The sequence below is a fragment of the Chiloscyllium plagiosum genome, unplaced genomic scaffold, assembly GCF_037043375.1.
Source record: "Chiloscyllium plagiosum isolate Xiang-an unplaced genomic scaffold, Cpla_swu_hap1 HiC_scaffold_27, whole genome shotgun sequence".
Taxonomy (NCBI): domain Eukaryota; kingdom Metazoa; phylum Chordata; class Chondrichthyes; order Orectolobiformes; family Hemiscylliidae; genus Chiloscyllium; species Chiloscyllium plagiosum.
In genome coordinates, this window is record NW_028270165.1 from 41,914,273 (window position 1) to 41,927,320 (window position 13,048).

At 47.4% G+C, this 13,048-nt stretch overlaps 1 protein-coding gene across 1 annotated transcript; it reads right to left on the reverse strand.

The window, feature by feature from the left end:
* Positions 1 to 11,377: 11,377 nt before the first annotated feature.
* Positions 11,378 to 12,560, reverse strand: LOC148143763 (uncharacterized). Its single transcript, XM_087974477.1, has one exon. It carries the CDS (start codon positions 12,558 to 12,560, stop codon positions 11,688 to 11,690), a length of 873 nt encoding a protein of 290 aa, XP_087830603.1. The 3' UTR covers positions 11,378 to 11,687.
* Between the last annotated feature and the right edge of the window lie 488 nt (positions 12,561 to 13,048).

The window sequence follows — 13,048 nt, forward strand, 5'->3', positions numbered from 1 at the left end:
TAGAGGTTGATGGCCAAGTTCAGAGCCCATGAGGATAACCTTGGGTGACCCAACTACACTCTACACTCTCTCACTCACGCAGACCCTCTCTCATACACATGGTCTCTCTCAGACACACACAAATCCACCAATGCACACACCCTCTCACTCCATCATATACACATGCAAAAACACACGCACACACTACTCTCTCATGCACATACATACAAATCCATGGGACGAATTTGCGTTTGCAGTATTATATTTGCAGATAGATTCAATGTGTGCTTTTTGTGGAAAAAATCGGCAGGCAGTTAATGAAGGCAATCAATCCATGTAATATTTTATCAACTCATACTTTGGAAATAGAACCAGTCTGATTCAAGATTGCGATACAGACAGACCGAACCTCTCACCTTTCATGCTATGTCTGAGCTGAGATGCCACCTATTTTTGTAAAAACTTAAGTCATCTTGAGAACCTGAATTAAAAGTAGTTCTGGGATTTTCATATTAATGAACAGAAACCTGCAACCCATTCTAAAAGATGGAAGACTTAACAGCAATCAAGGTTTGTTCAATATATCCTATCAGTTGCATGAAACTGTGATCTTTTGCTATAAAAGATGTGTCTTCTGATCCTGCTCCACTGCAATGCTCTGAAAGCTAGTGCTTCCAAATAAACCTGTTGGACTATAACCTGGTGTTGAGAGATTTTACCTTTGTGCACATCAGTCCAACACTGACACCTCCACAATGTTTCTAGTGATCACAGCCCACACTTCCCCCAGGAAACTTTACAATGCTGATAAAACAACGCAGTACGTGCATTCCTAAAAACTTTACAATTTCTAATGATACTAGCTACTCATTCACTGCTCCATCTGATACACGACATTGGAAACTTAGCGCAGGAGGCTGAAAGAAATGAGCAGCTTAAAACAAAAACCTCTTGGAGCTCAAAGCTTTCAATGAGAGTCTGAGCCTGGCAGTAAGTTCAGGTAACCTTTATTGCGACCCAACTTTGTTACAGCTTCAGATCCCCCCAGCAAAAAGGTGTAGAAAAAGTATCTTTTTTTAAAAAAAACAGCTCAAGGTCAAAGCGCACACACTTCTCCCCCTGCCCCCTCACCCCCACTTTCTTTACTATTTGTCAGCACAGAGTTGTCCTTTTGTAATTGGATCCTTGGTATCGCCATAAACTAGAAGTATTGCCTCATGCACCAATTTAAACCCATACCTTGTCTCCAAGTAAGTTTCTCCGCCCTCATCAGCGGGAGTTGGGGGGCGGGGGGAGGAGGGGGGGAGAAAAGGAGTGCAGAATAGTCAACCAGACTGCTGTGGGTCTGAAGTCACGTGTAAGCCAGTCCAGGTAAAGGATGCACTGGGACGAGTGAGTGAATCCGTTCCCACATCAGCAGTTTCCTTCCCATAAAAGGTTGTGAGTGAATCAGATGGGGGTTCCCCCTCCCCTCCCTGACAACTGTTTCGTTGTTAGAAATCTGGAGTTCAGAATCTAACCGAATTCCAATTCCGCCATCAGCCTTGGCAGCTCCCGGAACTGGGTTGATAGTCCAGTCGATAAAGGCACTCAGCCGTCGCTGCTTTAAACCCCCTGCGATGGCATGTGAACTCTCTGGTGCCACCGCAGGTGGGAGGAGCGGCTAAAGCTCTTTCCGCACTGAGAGCAGGTGAACGGCCTCTCCCCTGTGTGGACCCGCTGGTGCCACAGCAGGTCAGAGGCCTGGGTAAAGCCCTTCCTGCACTCTGGGCAGCTGAAGGGCCTCTCCCCCGTGTGGACCCGCTGGTGCTTCAGCCTGTGGGAGGAACTGTTGAAGGCCTTCCTGCACTTTGTGCAGGGGAATGGCCTCTCCCCTGTGAGGACCCGCTGGTGGGTCAGCAGGGCGAAGGAATTGCTGAAGCCCTTCCCGCACTCGGTGCAGAGGAACAGCCTCTCCCCAGTGTGGACCTGACGGTGGAGGCCTGGGTAAAGCCCTTCCCGCATGCGGAGCACCTGAAGGGCCGCTCCTCCGTGTGGACCCGCCGGTGCCTCAACAGGTCAGAGCAATTGCTGAAGGCCTTCCCACACTCAGAGCAGCTGAACGGCCTCTCCCTGGTGTGGACCCGCCGGTGCCTCACTCGGTCGGAGGAATTGCTGAAGGCCTTCCCGCACTCTGTGCAGGGGAATGGCCTTTCCCCGGTGTGACTGCGACAGAATCGCCAGAGCAGATGGGAAACGGAAGTCTTTCCCACAGTCGCCACACTTCCACAGTTTCTCCACGGGGCGGGATTCCTCTGGTTTCTCCATGGCCAAAGCTTCAGCTGCACACAACACGTGTAGAGCTCCTCCCCTCTGTGAATTCCTCTTCCCAGGCCTTATAACTGTTTCAGGCTCCACACTCCGTGCACTCCAACAGTAGGGTCTCTCGTACAGTCCCACTGATGCCGAGAACGGACTGAAACAGGAACCAAAACGTTTTGCTCCTTCTCACAGAATCAGTCAAAAATGGTTGTGGTCCCGATGGATTGAGTGACTGTCAGACATTGACGTCAAAGTGAGGACTGCAGACACTGGAGAGTCAGTATCGAAAAGTGCGGCACTGGAAAAGCACAGCAAGTCAGGCAGCACCTGAGGAGCAAGAGAGTCGACATTTTGGGCATAAGTTCTTCATCTGTTGATTTTGAAACTTCCGTCTTCAGATCTTCAAATACTCTGTCAAAAGAGATTACAAAATTCATTACTGTCAGTCCAGAATAAAAATTCAGAACAAGCAATTTGTTTGTGTTGTTATTCCACAAAATTGAAAGCACTATCCCACACTGTCTCTCTCTCCCGCCCTCCGCTCTAACTCATTCTCCTGAAGGTGTTGATTCAGGATCTTATAGGGGCAGAAAAGCAAAGACGTCAAGACTGACATCTCTGAGTTTTGGATAACTCCACCTGAAATTTAATATCTTTCACAACACTGGGATATTGCTGAGAGTGAGCAGGTCGGATTTTGGGAAGCAAAAAAATCTCAATTCAGGGTAAATCTGCAATGCAGCTTTTTGAAGAACAACCAGACAAAATGGTTAACATTCCCAGGAAGTGGGGAGGAAAGCAAAATGAGACATCAAGGCATTGACACCGCCACCAGAGAGAAACTGAACACAGACATGACAAACATTTGTGGAAAGCCAGAGTCATCGAGATGTACAGCACAGAAACAGACACTTCAGTCAAATTCTTCTGTGCCCAACCAGATATCCAAAATTAATCTCGTCCCATTTGCCAGCGCTTTGTCCATACCCTTTGAACCCTTCCATTTCATACACTCATGCTGATGACTTTTAAATATTGTCATTGTACCAGCCTTCACCACTTCCTTTGGCAGCTCATTCCATACACGCACCATCCTCTGCGTGAAAATGTTGTCCCTTAGGTCTCTTTGCAGTCTCCCTTCCCCTGCCCTCACCTTAAATCTATTACCCTCAAGTTCTGGACTCCCCATCCCAAGGAAAAGACCTCGTCTATTTACCCAATCCATGCCCCTCATGATTTTAAAAAAGTCTTATCAGGTTACCCCTCACACTCTGACGCACTAGGGAAAACAGCAGCACCCTATCCTTCCAACCCTCCTTCCCCGGGTAATTAAGACACATATCTGAGTTTGCAGAGTCTGCTCCCTCCCTGGGTGCACTCCAGTTGCTACAAGTGAACAAATTTCCTCCCCCCACACTCCACCCACCGCTTCCCAACTCTCGCGCCCCCCCTCCCCCCGAACAGTTAACAAAAATCCCTTCTCATCAGAGAACCCTCACTGTTCTAACAAGTCCACACCAACCTCCAAATGGCAACCTCACCACACCCATTCCCCTACTCCTATTGCTCTACAGTTACCCCTTGACTAATACATCTAACCTGCACATCCCTAAGCACTATATGTAATTTGGCCTGGCTAATCAAACCTTACCTGGACAAAGTTAAAAATCGCACAACACCAGGTCCAATGGGTTTATTTGGAAGCACTAGCATTTGGAGCGCTGCTCCTTCATCAGGTGGCTGTGGAGTGTAAGAATTTCTGGAAAGGCATTACAGTGTCCTGGCATTGAAATGATATATTGAACAAATCTGGATTGTTAAGTCTTTCATCTTTTACAATGGATTGCAGATATCATTAATATGTAAATCCCAGAACTTCCTGTAAGGCACCTTCCCAGGATAACTTTAAGGCTTTATAACAAAAGGAGACACCTCAGCTCAAACAATGCATTAAAGGTGTGAGGTCAGAATTTGTCTGTATCCCAGTCTAGAGTCAGACTGGTTCTATTTCCAATGAGAAATTTACAAAATGTTATATATATTAACTGCCTGCAGATTGTGCATTTTTTGAGGAAAATAGAATGCATATGCAAATATCATTCTGCAAACACAAATTCACCCCCATGGACTTGTGCATGTGTGTGCATGAGAGAGAGAAAAAGTCTGTTTCCATGCTGTATATCTCTATGTCAATTTGACAACAGATACTTTTTTTTCTGTTGGTATAAATATTGTTGTAAATCATAGTGGGTACTAATAGCTCGATGCAAGGGTGAGAGAATTCCTCAAACAAGGCACTGTAGGAATCCTGGGACAATAGTATTTCTGGTTTACTTCCTATTGAACAATATTAAGCACAAGCACCTACTTATTTCTAATTTTGGTTCACATTTCTTGTTTTATTCCCTGCTATGACTACACTCGGTGTCTGGATGGTTAACAGGCTGGGAGATTGTGGGTCTGGATTGACTTATTGTTCTGGAAGGTGTTAAAAAAAGGGGGTCAAATCATCAGCAGAAATCCAGGAGGGGTGAGAAATCAGGACCTGAAATCTGAGCTGACACCAGGTTACCCTGTGATCAGTCCTTTGATTACCTGTGCACCCTCTATCTTTATCTTGCTTTCCATTTGATCACCTCCTCAATATTGAGGATCCAATCCTTGTCATCCTGGTGCCATATCTCTGTAAGGAGTCCCATATTTTAATTGAAGGAGTTCCCTTCAACATGTGCAGTCAATTCATTCGCTTTTGCTGCAATGCAGCACACATTCAGACAAACCATTTTTAGTTTCAGTTTTTGTGATCTTTAGAATCCAGTTTTGATTGCTGGGACATTTACTCTCCATGTCTTTCTGTCGTTCTCGGATGTTCATTTTTCACATCACTGTATTGCTCACTGGCCTGGATTTGGATTGGCCATGCTAAATTGCCCATAGTGTCCAGAGATGTGCAGGTTAGATGGGTTAGCCATGGGAAGTGCAGGGTTAGAGTAACATAGTAATAGAAGCAGGAGTAGGTCATTTGGCCCGTCGAGCCTGCTTCGCTATTCATTTAGATCATGATTGATCTCTTCATTGTCCCAGCTTCTCCTCCCTGCATTGTCCCAACTACCCTTAATACCTTTACCATGCAAAAACCCATCTAACTGTGTCCTGAATATACTTAATAAGCTGCCTCTACTGCTTCCCTGGGCAGAGAGTTACATAGATTCACGATTCTCTGGGAAAAGCAGTTCCTCCTCATCTCTATCCTAAATCTACTCCAACTAATCTTGAGGTCTGGTCTCACCCACCAGCAAAAATGACTGGATAGGGTAGGGTTTCATCCCCACAGTGCAATGAAATCCCACTTTCCACAAAATCTCAGATGTACTCACTCACTCAGGTGCTGTCTCATAAATGAAAGATTTCATTGCAACCTCTTCTGCTCCCAGTAAGGACAAAACATCTTTGAAGGCTGCTCTGAAAGTCCAGTCTTCACAATGACACTCTGGTTTCACCAAAGACCCAGAGAGTCATACAGCACAGAAACAGACCCTTCAGTCCAACTCATATGTGCCGCCCAGTTATCCTAACTTAATCTAGTCCCATTAACCAGCATTTGGCCCATATCCCGCTAAACGCTTCCTATTCTTGTACCCATCCAGATGCCTTTTAAATGCTGTCATTGTATCAGGCTCCACCCCTTCCTGTGACAGCTCATTCAATACATGCACCATCTTCTGCGTGAAACAAGTTGCCCTTCATGTCCCTTTTAAATCACTCCCCTCTCCCCTCAAACATATGCTCTCTAGTTTTGCATTCACCCTATCCATGCCCCTTATAAATATTTATAAGGTCACCCCTGAGCGTCCGATGCTCCAGGAAAATATCCCTGACCGATTCAGCCTCTCTCTGTAGATCAAGCCCTCCAACTCTGGCAACAGCCTTTCAAGTATTTTCTAACCCCTTTCAAAGTTTCACACCATCTTTCCTGTAGCAGGGAGACCAGAACTGAATGCAGTATTTTAAAACTGGTCTAACCAATGTCTTGTACAGCCACAAGATGACCTCCCAACTCCACTACTCAATGCTCTGACTAATAAAGGAAAGCATACAAAATGCCTTCTTCACTATTCTGGCTACCTGAGACTGCACTTTCAAGGAACAATGAACCTACACTCCAAGGTCTCTTTGTTCTGAAACACTCCCTTAACTGTCCTGCCTGGATTGCCTTACCAAAATGCAAACATCACATTTCCCTAAATTAATCTCCATCTGCCACTCCCTGGCCCATTGCCCCATCCAATCAATTCTAATTTATAGCAAACTCTCTGTAATTCTTATTCCCTGGAAGTTCAAAATCTCCATCCCACACACTCCCTCCATTCTCACTTTATTGAACCTAAACCTGCTGGACCTCGTCCTGAAGGGTCTGGTTCATGCTGAATAACAGGGTCACACTCAGGGGAATCTAACTGAAACAAACAGAATACCTAATGGTCTGGACGAGTTGATGTTGGGAAGATGTTTCCATTGGAAGGAGAGACTAGCACCCGAGGGCACAGCCTTAGAGAAAAGGGAAGACCTTTGAGGACTGAGATTAGGAGAAATGTCTTTCGCCAGAGAGTGGTGAACTGCTGGAATTCATTGCCACAGAAGGCTGTGGAGGCCAGGTAACTGAGGATAGTTAATACTGAGACAGAAACAGTTGTTGAGTATCAAGGGGATCGAGGGTTACAGGGAGAAAACAGGAGAATACTGGAGAATGGGGCTGAGACACTTATCAGTCGCGATTGAATGATATGGGCAGACCCAGTGGGCTGAATGGCTTAATTTCTGCTCTTATGAATAGGAAAGGTTCAGAGATATATAGGCCAAACAAAGTAGGACTAGTTTAGTTTATGAATGTGGTCAGCATGAAATCAAGTATCTGTTTCTGTGCTGTATGATTCTGTAACTGTTCTTAAAACCATTTTTTCTGTTCCCTCATAACCATCCACTTCATTGTTGTTCAAAAATCAGATGAACTCAGCCTTGAATATATTCAATGACCCCCTAACCGCAGGAATGCCCCACCCCACTTCTGAACTCAATTCCTCTTGCTAATACACCACTTGCCCTGCTGACTGCTTAGTGCACCTGTCTGACAACGGGTATTGACTGGTGTAGAAAGACACTGAAACCTCTTTGTACATCCACATAACATTCCTATGAACGGCTCGTGTCCAAAACGTCAACTCTCCTGGTCCTCGGATGCTGTCTGACCCGCTGTTCTTTTCCAGGGCCACACTTGTCAACTCTGATCTCCAGCATCTGCACTCCTCACTTTCTCCATATCCCAACATGTCACATTAAAACAATGCACCTCCTTTCTGCTTTCTCACAGCAAAGGCTATATTATCACATTGTGGTAATGCATTTGCCATATGTTTGCCAATTGAGACACAAATCTGGACCAACATTTCGAGACAAAAAAAGTGAGTACTGCAGATGCCGGAGATTAGAGTCGAGAGTGTGGTGCTGGAAAAGGACGCAGGTCAGGCAGCATCTGAGGAGCAGGAAAACGTCGAATTTCCTGCTCATCGGACGCTGCCTGACCTGCGTGTTTTTCCAGCACCACACTCGACCAATATTTCTACACTCTATCCCCTCCCTGAATTCACTCCCTTTCCTTTCAGTTGTTGCAAGTCAACAATTGAACGTCAGAATGAAAAAAAAAAGTGGAATAGGTGGCGAGAAAAGAGAGTGCTGTACTCACAGTTGTTGGACAGAGGAAGAAAGTTGCAGTTTGGGGTAAAGCTCAATCTTCATTCAGAGAGACAGGAGCAGCAGCAAGGGATTCAGAAGCTCATTATCCAACTTCCGAATTCAGACAATAGCGGTGCTCTCATTGGCAGGAGGAAAAGACACCTTCCGGTCGTCCCGAGTTCCCTACTGGTACATCAAAAGTAGGTCATGAGTCGTGTGTGTACACAACCAGGAGCATGCACAGGCTTTTGCTGACACCAGCGAACATGCGCAGTGCTAGCTGACACCGAGGGGCATGCGCATTATGCTCTTCAGAGATGCTTACGTTCCTGACAGATTTGAAGTGTCCAAATGCCAATCGGAGGGAAAAAAAGTAGAACCACAATTTTTCCCCCCTGTGGCTCGACATTGTATTCCTTTTGCATTTTGGCTGGCTGCTCAACTTTTGTATATCTTTTCCTCGGTTAGGGGAGTCACAAACTGGAGGATTAGGTTTAGGTTGAGTGGGGAAAGTTGAGGGACCAAAGGATGAGAAAAAACGTGAGACATTTAATTTGTCTCAAGAAATGCCAGAACCAGAGGACATTAGTTTCGGGTGAGTGGGGAAAGGTTTAAAACGGATCTAAGGGGTAACTTGTTACACGCAGAGGATGGTAAATGTATTGAATGAGCTGCCGGAGTGGAGGCTGGTACAATTACAACTTTTAAAAGGCATCTGGATGGGTGTACGAATAGGAAGGTTTAAAATCATTTCTCAATATACAAATGGCTAAAGCAGTAGAATCACATAATCCCTGCAGGCCATTCAGCCCATTCACCTCACACTGACCTTCCAAACAGCATCCCACCAGACCAACCCACTTACCATACAACCCTGCAGTGCCCCATGGCTTACGCACCCAAAAATGCATATCCCTGGACACATCAGCACAGCTGATCCACCCTAAACTGCAGATCTTTGGACTGTGGGAGGAAACCGGAGCACCTGGAGGAAACCCACGCAGACACAAGGGGGACAATGTACCAAAGTCACCTGTAGCTGGAATCAAACCCAGCACTGAGGCAGCAGTACTAACCACTGAGCCACCATGCCACCCAGAGCTTTGATGTTCTGCTTTGTCTTCATAGCTTCTGACTTCTCATGCGCCCTCAGCAGAGGCTCTCGCCTCCTGAAATTTGTGGACCACACCCACTGCAGCCTCCCTTTCCCACTTATCCTGTACTGAGCACGTCGGTTCCGGAATCTGGTGTCAGACACCGATGCCATCTGGCCTCCTGCTGCTAACTGCAGAGAAAGACGACAATCACCTGTCAATATTCTGCCCCTTACCCCCAGCGCCCCCTCCCACCACTCAGCCAATTAGCTCCTCCCCGCTGCCCAATCTCAGATCCCCTTTACCTGTGTGATTCACACTCTCACCCTTCTGACCCTGTCCAATGACCTAATCAGAAGGCTCTGTCCAGAGGGGAATGACCATCTTCTGGAATAAAGTGTCTGGTTAACTTTCCCGTGACGTGTCTGCAGCCTGGCTTCCAACTCCATCTCTTTGAGCCAAAGGTCTTCCAGCGTGTGTTTACCCTGAATCACAGCATCCAGAACCTCCCACCTTCTGCAAAGTGAAAGACAAGTCTCACCCTGCCCTCTCCAATGTGTGTGCGTGTAGATTAGATTTGATTCCCTCCAGTATGGAAACTGGCCCTTTGGCCCAAAATGTCCACACTGACCCTCCAAAGAGTAACCCACCCAGACCCGTTCCCCTCCCTATATTTACCCCTGACTAATGCACCCAACACTATGTGGAATTTAGCATGGCCAATTCACCTGACCTGCACATCTTTTGGATTGTGGGAGGAAACTGGAGCACCCGGAGGAAACCTATGCAAGCATTGGGGAGAATGTGCCAACTCCACATAGACAATTGCCCAAGATGGGAATCGAACCCGGATCCCTGGTGCTGCGAGGCAGCACTGCTAACCACTGAGCCACCATGCCACCCAGTAACTGATTAATTGTTTCTACCAGCCAAGCAGAGGCCGATAGCCAGGTTTGGAACCCATGAGGACGGTCTCAACCGGGACCTTCACTACACTTAACACTGTCTCTCACTCCCACACGCACACATACACACCCAGTCACGCAGACCCTCTCTCACACACATACACCTCCCACACTCAAATCCATGCACACACCTTCTCACAGGCTTATACTCCATTGCATCGACACACTTTATCAAGCATGCACATGCAAACACACACACTGTCTCTCTCATGCGCGCGCGCGCACACACACACACACACACACACACACACACACACACACACACACAAACCTATGCAGTGAATTTGCATTTGCAGATACATTGTGCTATTTGAGCAAAACACAATCTGCAGGCAGTCAATCTATGTAATATTTTATAAATTCCTACTTTGGAAATAGAACATGTGTGACTCAGGACTGGGATACAGACAGACTTGAACCTCACACCTTTCTTGCATTGTCTGAGCTGAGATGTCACCTAATTTTATAAAATCTTAAGTCATCGGGAGAATGTGACTTAAAAGTAATTCTGGGATATACATGTTAATGAATCGAAACCTGCAACCCATTCTAAAAGATGAAAGACTGAACTGCAACTGGGCTGGTTCAGGAAATCTTATCAACTGCATGACACTGTAATGTTTTGCGATAAATTCTATGTCTTATGATCCTGCTCAACAGCTACCCGATGAAGGAGTAGCGCTTCCAAATAAATCTGTTGGGACTATAACCTGGAGTTGTGTAGATTTTAACTTTATCCACCTCAGTCCAACACCAGCAACTCCACATCATTTCTAATTAACAGCCCACACCTCCTGGTACTGCCAGTAAACTTTACAATGCCGATAAAACGACACAGTACCTGCACTCCTGAAATATTTGCAATTTCCAACGATACTAGCTACTCATTCACTGCTCCATCTGATACACGACATTGGAAACTTAGTGCAGGAGGCTGAAAGAAATCAACAGGTTTAAAACAAAAACCATTTGAAGCTCAAAGTCTTCAATGAGAGTCTGAGCCTGGCGGTAAGTTCAGGTAACCCTTTATTGTGACCCAACTTTGTGACAGCTTCAGATTCCCCCCAGCAAAAAGGCGTGGAAAAAGTAGCTTTTTATTTAAAAAGAGCTCAAAGTCAAAGCGCACACAACCCCTTTCTTAACCTGTAGGAATTATTGCCTCATTCAGCAATTTCAACATATACTCTATATCCAAGGAGGTTTCTCCCTGTTCATTTGCTGGGGAGAGGGAGGGGCCCAGTGGGGAAGAGAACAGATTGGGGGTGGGGGGGCGTGGGGGGGGGGAGGAGGATGGGTTGGGGGGGGAGGGGTGGGGGGGGAGTAAGTGTAGAGTCAACCATAGGCCAGACAGGGTAAAGGATGCAGCTGGGACGACTGAGTGAATCCTTTCCCACAACGGCAGTTTCCTTCCTGAAAAATGACGTGAGTGAATCAGATGGGGGTTTTCTTCCCCCTCCCCCCAAAAAATGGCTTCATCATTAGACTTGGAACTCCAGATTACTGACTGAATTCCAATTTCACCATCTGCCACAGCAGGATTGGAACCTGGGAGGCCCCGGAACTGGGTTAATACTCCAGTCGATAATGGCACTCAGCCGTCACTCCTTCAATGCCCCTGCTATGGCACGTGAACTTGCTGGTGCCTCTGCAGGTGGGAGGAGCAAGTGAGCATCTTACTATACCTGGGGCAACTGAAGGGCCTCTCCCCAATGTGGACCTGCTGGTGTTTCTGAAGTGTGATGGCCTGGGTAAAGCACTTTCCGCACTTGGGACAACGAAAGGGCCTCTCCCCCGTGTGGGTCCGCTGGCGGGTCTGGAGGTTGGAGGCCCGGGCAAAGCCCTTCCCACACTCGGGGCACCTGAAGGGCCTCTCCCCGGTGTGGGACTGCTGGTGTCTCAGCCGGGCACAGGCCTGGGTAAAGCACTTCCCGCATTCACAGCAGCTGAAGGGCCTCTCCCCTGTGTGGACCCGCTGGTGGGTCTGCAGGGTGGAGGAATCGCTGAAGCCTTTACCGCACTTTGGGCAGCTGAAGGGCAGCTCCCCTGTGTGGAGCCGCTGGTGGATCAGCAGGGCAGAGGCCTGGGTAAAGACCTTCCTGCACTCGGAGCAGCTGAAGGGCCTCTCCCCTGTGTGGACCCGCCGGTGGGTCAGCAGGTGGGAGGAATCACTGAAGGCCTTCCCGCACTCGGGGCAGGAGAGTGGCCTCTCCCCCTTGTGGATTCGCTGGTGCCTCAGCAGGGCGAAGGAATTGCTGAAGACCTTCCCACACTCGGGGCAGCTGAAAGGCCCCTCCCCCGTGTGGACCCGCCTGTGGGTAAGCAGGGCAGATGCCTGTGTAAAGCCCTTCCTGCACTCGGGGCAGCTGAAGGGCCTCTCACCGGTGTGACTGCGCCGATGAGTCTCCAGAGCAGACGGGGCACAGAAGCCTTTCCCACAGTCGCCACACTTCCACGGTTTCTTCACGGGGCGGGATTCCTCGGGATTCTCCATGGCTGAAGCTTCAGCCGCACATAAACGTGGGTACAGCCCCACCCTGCCGTGAATTCCTCTTTCCAGGCCGTATAACTGTTTCAGGCTCCATACTCACTGCGCTGCAACGTAGGGTCTCTCATCCAGTCCCACTGATTCTGAAAATGTATTCAAGCCGGAAGCAAACGCTTTGCTCCTTCTCACAGAATCACAGTCAAAAATCGTTGCAGTCCCGATGTCCCAGTGTCACTGTCAGACATTGATGTGAAAGTGAGGACTGCAGATGCTGGAGAGTCAAGAGTTCAAAAGTATGACGCTGGAAAAGCACTGTAGCTCAGGCAGCATCAGAGGAGCAGAAGGCGATTTTGAAATTTCCGTCTTCAGATCTTCAAATACTCTGTAAAAAGAGATTACAAAAGTCATGACACTTAGTGCAGTGTAACAATTCTGAACAAGCAATTCTACTTTCTGCAGATTATACTTTTCTTTTATTATTCCACAAAATTGAA